The following is a 13,859-nucleotide window of genomic DNA, read 5'->3' on the forward strand; positions in this document are numbered from 1 at the left end:
TATTATGGAGTACCTATGGAAATTTAGTAATCACAACATGTGACTGAGTGCGGCCCTAACACGTCTAAAATCTATTTTATAATATAAAAACTGTTTTTGTAAAAAAAAAACTGTTTTTGCCTTAATAAAATAAAATAAAATAAAAAAAATAAAAAATAAAATAAAATTTGTCTGAGGTTTTTCGACACGAGTTTATATTTTCAATAGCAACAGGTTTATCAGCCGAAGCGTTACTGAATAGATAAACTCCTGCCCGAAAGCCTCAGAGACACTTTTTACAACAGTCCCAAATACACAATCATCTAATGTCAGTTTATTTTGGTATTTATTTCCATTAAACTACATTTTTTATAAATAATGAGAGTTTTTAAAGTCCATGTCACTTTTACTATTGCCTGTTAAAACTTAAGGTTTACCATTGATTCAAACTATAACTTCTTAAGTTTTAGTAGAGAAGGCATGATATTGCAAGATAAGATTATCAGGGATACCTACACGTTGGTTTATTCGGCACGCGATAGAAACTATTAATTATTAAAAAGCTCTTAAATTATTAATATAACACGCAGATGTTAACTGGACACCTCGTTCTAAGGAAATTTTAAAAAAGAAAGCAAGTACCAAATTAATTTATGTGTGTTATTATAAATAATAATAATTACAGTATAAATACATTTTTGTGATCATGTTGAACGATTACTTAGATACCTACTTTATTGCCAGTGCACTATACTACTGAAGCCTCAAAATGTGTTATAATTTGTGAATCTTTAAGATAAAGTTAAATAGTCCAAAGGTTGTCTGGAAGAAATTGCTATTTAATAAAAGGACCGCCTTTGTGTACTCGTTATTTTATGTGTTTTACTTGTATTATGTGCACAATAAAGTATTTTATATTCTAAGAAACAAACAGTTCGCGTAGCTTTGCGTACAGAATATTCCAGAACAAGATAAATCAATACTGGGCCCAAAAATAAAAATTGTAAATTATATACAGTAACTATGTCAATAAAAATCAGTCTAGTTCCGGTTATGAAAATACTTAAAATGATTTTAGGTCTTAGGTCATCGTCTAAGGGTCAATTGGGACCGCAACGCGACGCGTACACACATTCAGACACAATCGTCACAGACTAACGGCCGTTCCCAATATTTGATCTACCTCTGGTTTTGCCCTACTAGAGATAGGAATAGCTCACAATTGACATAAAATATATTTTATGTCTAATGTGAGCTATTCCTATCTCTAGTAGGGCAAAACCAGAGATAGATCAAATATTAGGAACGGCCGTAAAAAGTCAATTGGAATTTATATAGGCGAGCAGCAGCTCTATCAGGGTTGTCAACTGCGCGAAATACCTGATGGTGTCTATTATTCTATTCTATAGTGCATATCATCGAGTCTGTAGTGCTCTTTCTCTCCCCCGCCCCGCCGCCTCACCGCCACGTGGAGCCGGGGTGACGGCTGCCAGAGTTCGGCCTGCGCGGCCCGCCGTAGCCCTGCTGCTGGTCGTCGTGAGGCCTGCGCCCGCCGTGGCCCCCGTGTTGGTCATCCTGGGGTCTGCGCGAGCCGCCGTGACCACCGTACCCCTGGCCGCCCTGCCTGCTGGAGTAGCCCTGGCCGCGCGGGTCGTAGCGGTTGTCGCGGCGGTCGCCGCCCGAGCGGTAGCCCTGGCTGTGGTAGCCCTGCTGATGGCCCTGCTGGTGACCCTGCGGCGGACCCTGGTGGTAGCCCTGCCCAGGCCCGCCCTGGTACGGAACGTAGCCGCTGCGCTGCGGACCGAACGTGTGCGCGCGCTCTGAAACAATAATATGACCATTTTTTACTTTCATACATATTTCTATAAAAGAAATGTCACGTTTGAAGATCTCATTTAGGGCCTATCCCTTAACCCTCATCTATAATCCTCCGGCATCTAAGCTGGTGTGGTAAGGGGATCGCCGCGGGCAGGGCGGAGTGCGGGGAGAGAAGGCTCAGCGCCGCCGCAAACAGAATATACCAACACACTCCACAGCTGAGGATTTGCGGCGAGAGCTGTATAATGTAACTATGTAGTATGCATCACTCAAATATCAAAAAAGTATTAAGGAAAAATAAAAATAAAATACGATGTCAGTAGAAAAGTTTTTGTACCCTATAAATAATGTTCAAAATTATACGAAACGTAAATATGAAGTTAAGTCGAAAAACACCACAAATTGCCCCTTGGCTACAGCCTACAGTCCACTAAAAACCTGGTAACACAATAAAAAAACACAAAGGTTTTTAAATTGGCAAGCAGATGATCTTCGCAATACAATATACATAATTAGTCCAAAGAAGTACAGTCTGTAACTCTGTAGTGTCGGTGAGATGGCTATTCGGAAGTATAACGTAGCGCCGGGGGCGCGATATCGACTCCACTTTCGTTTGCAAATTTTTTCGATACTCCAATTGGGCTCGAGTGTAACGCCCTTTTGGCTGCACTTAGATGCAGCGACTGGACCAATTCCGTTTTAATTGGCCTAATAATATAGCTTGTAACATAAGGCTTTAAAAATACTAGAGATCGCCCTATGGTCGAAATTCGACCTTAGTTTCAACGACATTTAGACTACTACCTATATTTTGTAAAAAAATATTGACTTTATCATATTTTTTTCAACTCTTGTTTCTGGGACTCAGCTGATCTCAGATTGGCCGTGTAAGCAATGTCTATTAGTCATTCTGTCTACTCTGCTATTAGTATCTCAGATTCAATAAAAAAACTATAATCAATTGTCAATTTGTCACCTTGTTGTCAACAGACTTCAAACAAAAATAAAAGAGTTTAATTCGTATGTATAGGCTTGTCACTCAAAAATCTGTCATTTTTCGTAGTGTGTGTGTTGTAGTGTGTGTAATGTTTTATTTGTTAAAAAAAATTATGTTAAAAGCATAATTTCAAAATAATATTAGCTCGATGCACTCCTTCACGATATAAACTATAACTGTGCAAAATTTCATTCACCTACGTTTCCCCATTTTTCGTCAAAAGGGATACCAAGTTTTTGGCTCACGTATTAATATATAGATTGTCAATATTCCTTTTTTTTCTTTATATACTTTTTTATTGAATTCTCCCATGAACCCAACGCAAAATTTGAATATTTTCCTTCGCCTTGAGCTAATAAATATATCGATATTCTGCCTCACTATGCCTTTGACATTGGTGTACAAAGACGGGGCGCGGGGCGCGAAGGCGCGGGGGCGCGGGGGATACACAGGGAATACTCATTGCGGTAATTACCCGGGCCTACGTTTTGAGAGCTTCGCAAAACGACTCGACACGATTCAACGCGGTCATCATCTACATCAGTGAGGACTTTGATTTTCATCAGTAAGGTTTAGCTAGAATTATTTAGCCTTTATTGTTCAATCAAAAGCATTTCTATGTACTCACATACGGCGTTAGGCTTCTTACTCGATAGTTTTACTCCAAATCGAGTAAAAATTATCGTGTGAACCGCAAAACCCACATCTCGAAGGCTCGCATCGAGCCGGTTCGATGGAATTAAATAAATCTTATTTCCTTCGAACTTACTCGACGCGAGCCGTCGAGCTTTAGTCAAGCGTGTGAGTTTTGCGGTCCACACGATAATTTTTACTCGATTTTGGAGTAAAACTATCAACTATCGCCTTTCCATACGACGTATTTTTTGCGCACTGACTTGGCGTTTTCATCGCGTTTTGGCAGATATAAAGTTAAAAACTTTAGGGTTCCTTGCGTTTGCTTAGCGTTCAATTTGCGTTTGTATCGATACAAACGAGCGTAAAAAACGCGTGTGGAAGGGCCTTAATGCTGAGTGTGTGAACGAAAGCCCAAGCTGTGGTTTTTACTTTACGTGATTGCTCGATCGAGTAAAACCGTATGTTAGCATTAATATATTTTTTTCAAGCAACTATATTTTTAAGCCAGCCTACTCAATTATTTTAAAAAATTGTTAGTCTAGTCAACACTTCAAAATCGTGCTCTCTCTTCTCTTAAACAATTTAGCAAGTTACTGATAAAATTATAGCTTTCAGTAGCAAGCTTTCACATTGGTAAAACTTTCACCAAGAATCGACACAATTTTGTGCTAAGATTACAAACTATGTAAGTCATGGCTAGTTTCAGGCGTCACTTTTAGCTACTTTTAGCACAGGTGTTTAAGCGTGGCGCGACGTTTGGCACCAATTAATCCGTACGGTGGGCGTCGCGACGCGCACGTAATTGCGTGCTCGCCCCGCCCCGCGCCCGCACGCCGCACGCCCGCACCATTAGCTGCCATTGTTGCCGCGGGATTATGCCGCAACACGAGTGCTCCTGTACTCCTCATACATTTCTCGAAATCCATGTTTCATTCATGTAGGGTTGCCATCCGTCCGGATTTCCCTGGATTTGTCCTAGTTTGAAGGGCGTCCGGGGACCGTCCGGCTGGGTTTTTGAAAAGTGTCCGGGTGAAATCCGGACACTTTTGTTGAGAGAAAGCCAAATTTTTAGCCAGGCAGCAATAAACAAAAGATAAAAACTGGCTAAGCAACTTTCTTTCTTCTTTGATCAAAATCAAGTACGATTTCAAGGACTCATAGTAAATAGTTTTAATGGGTGTCCGGGGAAATAGCCATATTTCGGCCAAATGTCCGGGATTTTTGTCGTGCTAGACCGACGACGGCAATAAAGGTGATGGCAACCCTACATTCATGTCGCTCTTGTACTAGATGTTACTTGTAGTCTACATTATAGTCGTGTTGTTGACATTTTCAACAACTAAGTTTAGCATACTTTTTAAATGAGCAACTAGTGGTGCAGTATTACACTTTTATAGGATAGAATCAAACTAAAGTTAACGACGGACTTTTTGTTTTGATACGCAACGACACTTTAATTAGACATCATACATTTTGAGATTATTATGTCCAAACTCCAAACCAGTCTACGGAGACAGTTTGAGCAATCAAATTGCAATAAGCATAAAAAAATATCGTGTTAGTCGTTAGAACCTTATTATACAAAGGATTCAGAACCTAATACATGTATAATTGTGAACATGCGCACAACAAAACTAATGAGGCCGCAGTCTGCCGCGACGCTGGCAACAAAACAAAGGCGCGACATAATGGCCAGCTAATGGTCGCGCTCGACGCCTGAAAGCGCACACGGCTTCGCGCCTAAATTACGCTAAGCCCCGCCCGGGCTGATTTTTATATTCTTTGTAGACAATCGCGCCACAAAGCTAAAAGGCTTTGCGATATTCACGAGTCAAATTGCTCTTCACGCGGCTTTCAGACTTCAGTGCGATGCGGATGTTTGTGTGTGAGCTAAGTGAGAATGATAACAATAATAATAATCTTTATTTAAAACTTTTAGCATCTGTTACAATGTGTAGTTATAATATGACCTAGAAGTACAATACAGTTGTATATGAACTTACGAAGACAATAAATAACAGATTTTACACATATTATATAACTTTGGCGCCTGCACTAGGCTGAGCCTGTCCTGCAGATCACCAATATATTTTCCTTCTTTTAGATATATAGTTTAGTTAAGATTTAAATTAAAAAAACAGGTATAATATTTGAAAAACAAATAAAAGAGCCTCTGGCTACTCATTAAAGATTTTAAATTTTAAGTTTTAAGTGCGCGCTGTGTGTGTGTGTGTGTGTGTGTGTGTTGTCTATCTATATATCCCTCGTAGCAATTGTTCTTTTTCTTGATAATCTAGAGTTTTGAGCCAGTTTTTAACTTTTCTCTTTACTTCTATTAATGAACTATCTTCTAGGACGCATTTTCGTTTTACATCTATACTAATCTATACTAATATTATAAATGCGAAAGTATCTCTGTCTGTCTGTCTGTCTGTCTGTCTGTCTGTCTGTCTCGCTTTCACGCCAAAACTACTGAACCGATTGCAATGAAATTTTGTACACAGTTATTCTAGAGTCTGAGAAAGGACATAGGCTACATTTTGATGTGGGAAAATATCTTATTTCCATGAAAATATCGATGAAAATTACTTCGCATTGCGCGTGGCCAGCGCTCATCCCGGGGGTCCTGGGTTCGAGTCCCGCAGGCGGAACAAAAAGTTTTCAATGTTCCTGGGTCTTGGATGTGTATTAAAATAATATTTCAAAAATCTTAAATATATTTTATGTATAATATTATAAAAAATCCAGAAATATATCGACGCGATGCAATGAACATTTTAGTTCTAATACGATTCAACAGATGGCGCTTTTCTTTTTAACTTCGTTGTAACATAGAACTAATCATACTTATTAGTTATACTAATATTATAAATGCGAAAGTATCTCTGTCTGTCTGTCTGTCTGTCTGTCTGTCTGTCTCGCTTTCACGCCAAAACTACTGAACCGATTGCAATGAAATTTTGTACACAGTTATTCTAGAGTCTGAGAAAGGACATAGGCTACATTTTGATGTGGGAAAATATCTTATTTCCATGAAAATATCGATGAAAATTACTTCGCATTGCGCGTGGCCAGCGCTCATCCCGGGGGTCCTGGGTTCGAGTCCCGCAGGCGGAACAAAAAGTTTTCAATGTTCCTGGGTCTTGGATGTGTATTAAAATAATATTTCAAAAATCTTAAATATATTTTATGTATAATATTATAAAAAATCCAGAAATATATCGACGCGATGCAATGAACATTTTAGTTCTAATACGATTCAACAGATGGCGCTTTTCTTTTTAACTTCGTTGTAACATAGAACTAATCATACTTATTAGTTATTATGTTTTTGTTTATAGTTTTTAATACGTTAGAATATTATGTTTAATAATATTATCACTTGCTATAATAATAATCAATCTATCTTATCTTATAGAACTCCTACTGCATTTCTAAGGAGTTCGAGTGTGTTGTGTTGGCCTATATTCCATCCAGAAAATATATCAATGCAATCAACATTTTAATTCTAATATATGAAAACAGATGGCGCTTTATTTTTTACTTCATTATTATAACAGAACTAATCATACCTACTTTATTATATATTATTGTTTTTATTCATAACTAGCTGTTGCCCGCGACTTCGTCCGCGTGGACTTTAGTTTATAGCGCGCGGTGTCAACAAAATTTGTGTCAAATTTAAAAACTTTTTAAAACCCTGGTAAGTGGTACCCCTCTTAGGGCCGCGCAGCGCGCTACACCGGAATGGCAGCGCTGAAAGTGCTCGCCTCGCCGCTGCCATTCCGGTGTAGCACGGCCCTTAATTAATCAAAATACCCAAAAACAGCTGTGCAGTGTGCACATAATCTGTACTAATATTATGAATGCGAAAGTATCTCTGTCTGTCTGTCTGTCTGTCAGTCTCGCTTTCACGCCAAACGCCAAAACTACCGAACCGATTGTAATGAAATTTTGTATACTGATAGTCTAAAGCCTGAGAAAGGACATAGGCTACTTTTTTACTGGAAAAAAGGGTTGTAAGGGTCGTAAATTTGTTCAAAAAATTCATAATAGATGGCGCCGTGCGTCTTCTACATCGCGCTGACGCTTGCTCAAAAGTCTTTCTATAAGAGGTGGTATCATCTTACATTTAAGTCTCGATTTTTTTCGATTGTTATATCTATTCTACGATATTAAATAACTCAGTACTTTATCTGTGCAGGCAGTGACGTAACCTTAAGACCAAATTTCACCAACGACTGTTAAAGTTAATGCTCGAATTAGTATCACGTTAGCTGTTTCGTTTTTCATATGAATGAAAGAGAAGACAGGATATTTTAACAAGCTGTTAACACTAACAGACGTTGGTGAAATTGGGGCTAAACCTATCAATGATAAATAGTTTATGGGTAAAGTTGTGTAATTGGGGGGCTAAATAAGCTTTAAAATTTGACATAATATATAAAGTTTAACATACAAAAATGAAGTACTTATTGTTTGCACACTGCACAGCTGTATTGATTTAAGGGGTACCAGGGTTTTTTTATAAAAGCTTTTGACACCAATTTTGTTGACATCGCGCGCTATAAACTGAAGTCCACGCGGACGAAGTCGCGGGCAACAGCTAGTTATTGTATATAAATGGGTGTAAAATATGGACTAAGTCGTCTTGAAAAACTAGAGTTAGGTTGTGGTAGAGGCAGCTTCCAAGTTCTTTTTGTACGTAGTACATCATAATTTGGGGATTTAAGAAAAGCATGATGCTCCTTAACACAAGCCTGAAGTATAAAAATGGCGCGAACTGTGAGTACATCTGAATCTTTATATACACTTGATGTAGAATACCAGATGGGTTTTTTAAAATTACTTTAAGCACTGACCTCTGCGCTCTTTCCAGGACTATCATTTTAGAGGTTGCTGCACCTCCCCATATTGGTATGCAGTATGATATCACTGACTGGCATATAGATATATAAACGGTTTTAAGTAGGTGTAGAGTGGCAGATGTACGTAAGTTTTTGAATATGTCGATAAGCTTTCGGATCTTTTTAGATGTGCTGACAAGATGTTCCTGGAAGTCTAATTTGTCGTCAACCATGACCCCTAAATATTTTACGAAGGTAGCTTTTTTTAGTTGCTCACAGTTACATTTTACTAATAATTGTTGACTATTTATAGGACATGTATGTACCGTAACATTGAGATTAACAGGAGGTGCTGATGCTCCTGTTTTATGAAAGAATAGAATTTTAGACTTGGGGATACTCAGAGTAAGTAGGTTATCTTGGAGCCACCTAGCGATTTTCCTAAGTGAATTTTCCGCCATGCTTACTGCCTCAGCCCAATTATTTCCATAAAAAAAATTGCTGTGTCATCAGCGTAACAAATAATATCGGTTTTGTGGACTTTTATATTAAATATGTCGTTCATATATAAAATGAAGAGTGTAGGGCCTAATATACTCCCTTGTGGTATGCCAAAATTAATATTTTGTAAATTGCTTCTATGATGGTTAATTTTACCACATTGTTTGCGATTAATTAAATAACTGTTGAACCAGGCTAAGGCGTTACCTCTTATTCCCATTAATTCTAACTTATGCAACAAGATTTTGACGGAGATTGTGTCGAACGCCTTAAGCGCTCGCTAAACGGTAATTCTGCATTACATGCATTACGTGCTGTAATGCACGAATTATCGTGTATTGTAGTGAATGATGCGAATTACATGCAAACTACGTGCTGTACATTGATTGACAAGTTTTTCGTCATGCAATAATATGTGTATCAATGCAGCGGATCGCGCGATCGGCATGTCATGGGACAACTCAGTTCCAGGGTGATGCTCCCGAGTCCCGAACACTTAAAAAATTATGTGTTTCTTTGAACGGGGCATAGAAACTGTTGATGTGCGCAAAATTAATAAATCAAATAATATATTTAGCCATAATATAATATTTTATTGCTAATAAATAACTTTTGGACGAATATAGGCTGATATGATGATGATGATGATGAAATAACTTTTTCAATTGAATTTATTCAAAAAACGTCAGTAAGTATTTACAAGAACGTATCGTGATCTCCGTGGTCCAGTGGTTTAGCGTGGTCGTGGGTTTGATTCTCACGTTGGAAACAATATGTTATTTCCAAGTTTGGTTAGGACAATGCAGGCTGATCACCTAATCATCTGACAAGTAATGATCCATGCGTTGGATGGGCCCTGGGCCTGATCTTTCGCCAGTCGTGTCGTTCTTCCGGCCCACTGGGCTATGAGAGTAAAAGGAATAGAGAGTATACCTACTCTTATGTACTGTGCACACATTTGAGCACTATAAAATTACTCCTGTGGGATGGTCTCAATGAAACCGGCCACCGTCACCGAAACCGGTGTGGGAAACCGGAAATATTTGTACAATAATTTATTCAAGGTGCAATGAATAAGATAAAAAAGAAATAGGTCTGTAATTACTAGCATCTGATCTACTACCATTCTTGTATACCGGTGTAACAGCTGCTGTCTTCCACATTGACGGAAAAAATCCTTCAGATAAACTAAGGTTGCAGATAAAGGTAAATGGTATAATAATGTGACTTTTTAGCAGTTTGTTGGTAATTCCATCTAAGCCTGGAGCACTATCCATTTTCAGGTTTTTAATGATTGAATCCATTTCACTTTCATCTGTGGGCTGGAAGAAAAGGGACTGAGTAGGTGCGTTGCTAATTTTAATTTTAGATGCAAGTGACGCTTCATTTTCCGTGCTAACTGTAAGTATCTTATTTGCTAGATTTGACCAACATTAGAAAAAAAGTTATTACAGTGATCAAGTGAATCCAATATGCTAGGTTTAATTACAGTAAGTTCTACTGGATGCCTTTTGATTTTATGATACTTAATAAGTTCGTATGTTGTACGTTATACGAATATACATTGTACGTTTATAACTTTATACTACAGGAATAACTTCATTTATCCACGACAAAAGTTACAAAACATTGTAATTCGTTTCATCGTTGTGATTACACGATGTTAAACATGACTACTTGACTACTGAGCTTTAGGAATTTGAAAGTAGTTACATCACACTAAATATTCAAATCCTGCATAAGTATTACATAGTTTACACGCATCACACAGGTACTACACGCTCCGTGACAATATCACATCACGGGTGACCTCCCCCCGCCACGCCCCCCTGCCGCCGGCAGACGTGCCTTAAGCAATTTCTCGTGTAAAAAATATAAAACTGGCAAAACAAACGAGACGGGCTCTCGAGCGGCGGCGATTCGCCAGCAATAATTAGAGACGGCGGGCGGCGCGCGGCGCGTGCTCAAGTGCCTAAGTCACGGGAATAACGTTTTAGACGATCGACCCGCTCCTCCCTTTGTCACGTCGTTATGCCTAACTCGACTTTTGCCGTAGCGAGCTGCGGCCTGTGAATAGTGGACTAGATTACGAGCTGCAAAATGGGTACAAACAGTACCTTATAGGTAGGGTACAAAGGGACTTTTAGCGGTAGTATGGTATCGGTGCCGTTAATTATGGCGGTAAGTGGCAAAAACCTTTTTCAGCAAATTTTCCAGCAAATAGTAACTCTGTTTACAACCTGATAGGAAAATTAACCAACCTTTATCACATGATTTACTCCTAATTTTTGAGTGTAATGAAGCTTAAATAAAACAATGAAGTAGGATCTTGTGACTAATGGAGGACATTAAGAATAGCACTACGCGCAAAGGTAGAGAATAGTGTTCGAGTGATAGCGGTACGTACGACGTATACACGCCTGACGCCACCCACCAGTGTTCAATGCTGGTTCACATTGATATGGTTGCAGCTGGAGCCAGCGAGGACTATAAAGCCACCCAGTAGTGGACTGGATTTAAACACGTTTATATGATGCAGCGCAGTGGCGGGGCCTTTTGACATGGGCAAAATATATTTTGCGTGGCCTCCTGATTGATGACGCAAGAGGACGGATTTTGTTGAGAGAATAGCTTTTTGGATACTCAAACTTTTATTTATGAAAATTGGAGTATCTAAATTCGTAAATCCTTAAAAATTCCTCGTGGTTCAAAGGTCGCGAGGCCCGCGCATTACGCCGCCTCTGTACACAACTGTTTCAGCGCTGAAATGATGCTGCCTCCTGATACTATAATGTAAATCAACACTACATACTATCTGTACATCATTTGGGTAGACCGATACTATCTAGAGTATGTGTAGTCATCGCACACTGTCGATACCGCGCTCCGGAACACCAAACAGCAATAAAACATAGCTCAGCCACCTTGACTTCCAATTATTAAACTCTACTTAACCGCACGAGGGACTGTGGCCTCTATGTCCCAGGTACAGGGTCGAGTTTGCCCCGGCGGAGGGGTGCAGGCAGGGGGCGCCACGTGTCGTCATTACGCGCCCCCGAATTGCGGGGTATTTTAATTGATTACGCTTATTTGACTGTAAGATTGACGTGTCTAAACAAAGCGGCCCGTCGACTGTCAATTAATATTTGTTACTCGTTACTCCCGCTTCGACGGGGATATTTTATTTCAATTTGCTCTTAAAAATTATTTCATTTTGTTCTTTTATTCGCTAAACAAAAAATAATAGAATACAAGATGAGAACTACATAGTCTTTACATTGCTAGTATAGAACCAGAAAAAATAAGCTTTTTGACCTTGAGTCCAAGGAGGTAGCAGCTCAAAAATAGTTTGATCGTACAATTTAACTGCTCCATAATATAAATGTTTACAAGAACCTATATTTTTGTGAAACTTATAAACCCCTAACTAAAAAATACTTTGATGACCGTATTATATTCTATACAATAGAATTTATCAATATCTTGACACCACTCGAGATGTCGCAGGCCGCAGCTCGCACCCTTTTGCTACAATAACTTTACATTTTTTAATATCGGAAGCGGACATAAAGGAATCGCACAAATTTAAAGTGCTGCGTCAACAAAGAGCGGCTTCTCGGCAACATTTATCGGCGATTGTAAAAAAGTAAAAACCTTTCGACGTTTAGCGGATTAGGAGTATTTGTGATGAGGACGATGCGAAATCCGCATTAAGACACCTCCACAAAGGGCGGAAACGCCGCGCCCGGCCGGATAATACCCCGATCGCCGGTATTTAAAACTCTTTTTTAGTATTCCGTAATCGAAGGGTAAAAACTTATTAAGTAACAATATTTTACGACTCCGCATCTAACATTTTTGTCACAAAAACACATAATCTAATGCGGTTCATAATTTTCTAGACATTTGTGATTTTCACAGATGCTATCAATGAGTTTCTAAAATATTAAAGTAGCAATGTCTTACAAAATATTCTCAGAAATGCGTAACCACTTTTTTGTTCAAAAGACAATGTCAAGTCATATATTCGTTATGTCATTATGTATGTGAGATATGCCTGCAGGAGCTGCAGGCCACGCTGCAGGCATCTTCGAAGTGGCAACGCGTTGCTACCGTAAACTTCCAATCTAGTTACGTTAGTAACATAGAATATCATTGGATGCTATATTATGTACTTTCGCTGTCGCTACAGCAACAAGTACTAGGAATAGAATAAGAAATATTATATTTTATTTTACTCTAAACACTGAGACGAAGGATGAGAATAGAGATGGGACACAAAATATTGTGAACAATAATAATTATTGAATTAGGTATAAATTTTTTCTTCCACATCTCAACGACTCAACGAAAAATAAACAAGTTATAATTGCTGGAGATTTTAACATTGACATTTTAAAAAATAATAACATGACATTAGATTTTCAATGTTTATTGACAAATTTTTCTTTCAAACTTGCCCTCAATGAGCCTACCAGATCCAGTAGTAAAACCTGCATAGACAATTTTGCTCATAACTTGAGTACAAACTGTAAGACTGAAGTGATAGAATTAGCTTTATCAGACCACTCAGCGCAAATTATCCATTGTCCGACTAAGCATATGCCTACAATAAAATACTGGCGTAAGAAACAACGTGACTATAGTACAGAAAATATTCTCAAATTTTAAAATTGCCTTATTAGTTTAAGTTTTCATGATTTGTATACCACTGAGGACGCTAACCAAGCATATAATTATTTCTTGGAAACATTTTTGTTGTTTTATAATTTATGTTTTCCATATAAAATAATAAGAATACCAGTATATAGTAAGCCAACATGGTTATCTAGGGGAATCAAATTGGGTTGTAAAAAGAAAAGAAAACTATTATGGTTATATAGAAAATTTCCTAACAATGAAAATAAAATGAAATTTAAAAAATACTCAAAGACATTAAAGAAAATAATAAAACTAACTCAAAAAGCGCAAAATACATATAAAATAAAAATGTCTAAAAACAAAACGAAGTCTATTTGGAATATTATTAAACAAACTAAAATAAATTTACCTCGGGATAATATATCAGAAATTATAGTAAA

The 13,859-nt window shown here is 38.1% G+C and overlaps 1 protein-coding gene across 1 annotated transcript in view; it reads right to left on the reverse strand.

Annotated features, from left to right (window-relative positions):
- Positions 1 to 1,240: 1,240 nt before the first annotated feature.
- Positions 1,241 to 13,859, reverse strand: part of LOC121726230 (5'-3' exoribonuclease 2 homolog) — a 31,081-nt gene continuing 18,462 nt past the window's right edge. The window contains exon 17 of the mRNA XM_042113472.1: positions 1,241 to 1,799. Coding sequence (XP_041969406.1) covers positions 1,438 to 1,799 — 362 coding nt within the window. The 3' untranslated portion in view covers positions 1,241 to 1,437. The remainder of the gene's footprint in view (positions 1,800 to 13,859) is intronic.

The sequence above is a fragment of the Aricia agestis genome, chromosome 4 (genome assembly GCF_905147365.1).
Source record: "Aricia agestis chromosome 4, ilAriAges1.1, whole genome shotgun sequence".
Lineage (NCBI taxonomy): Eukaryota > Metazoa > Arthropoda > Insecta > Lepidoptera > Lycaenidae > Aricia > Aricia agestis.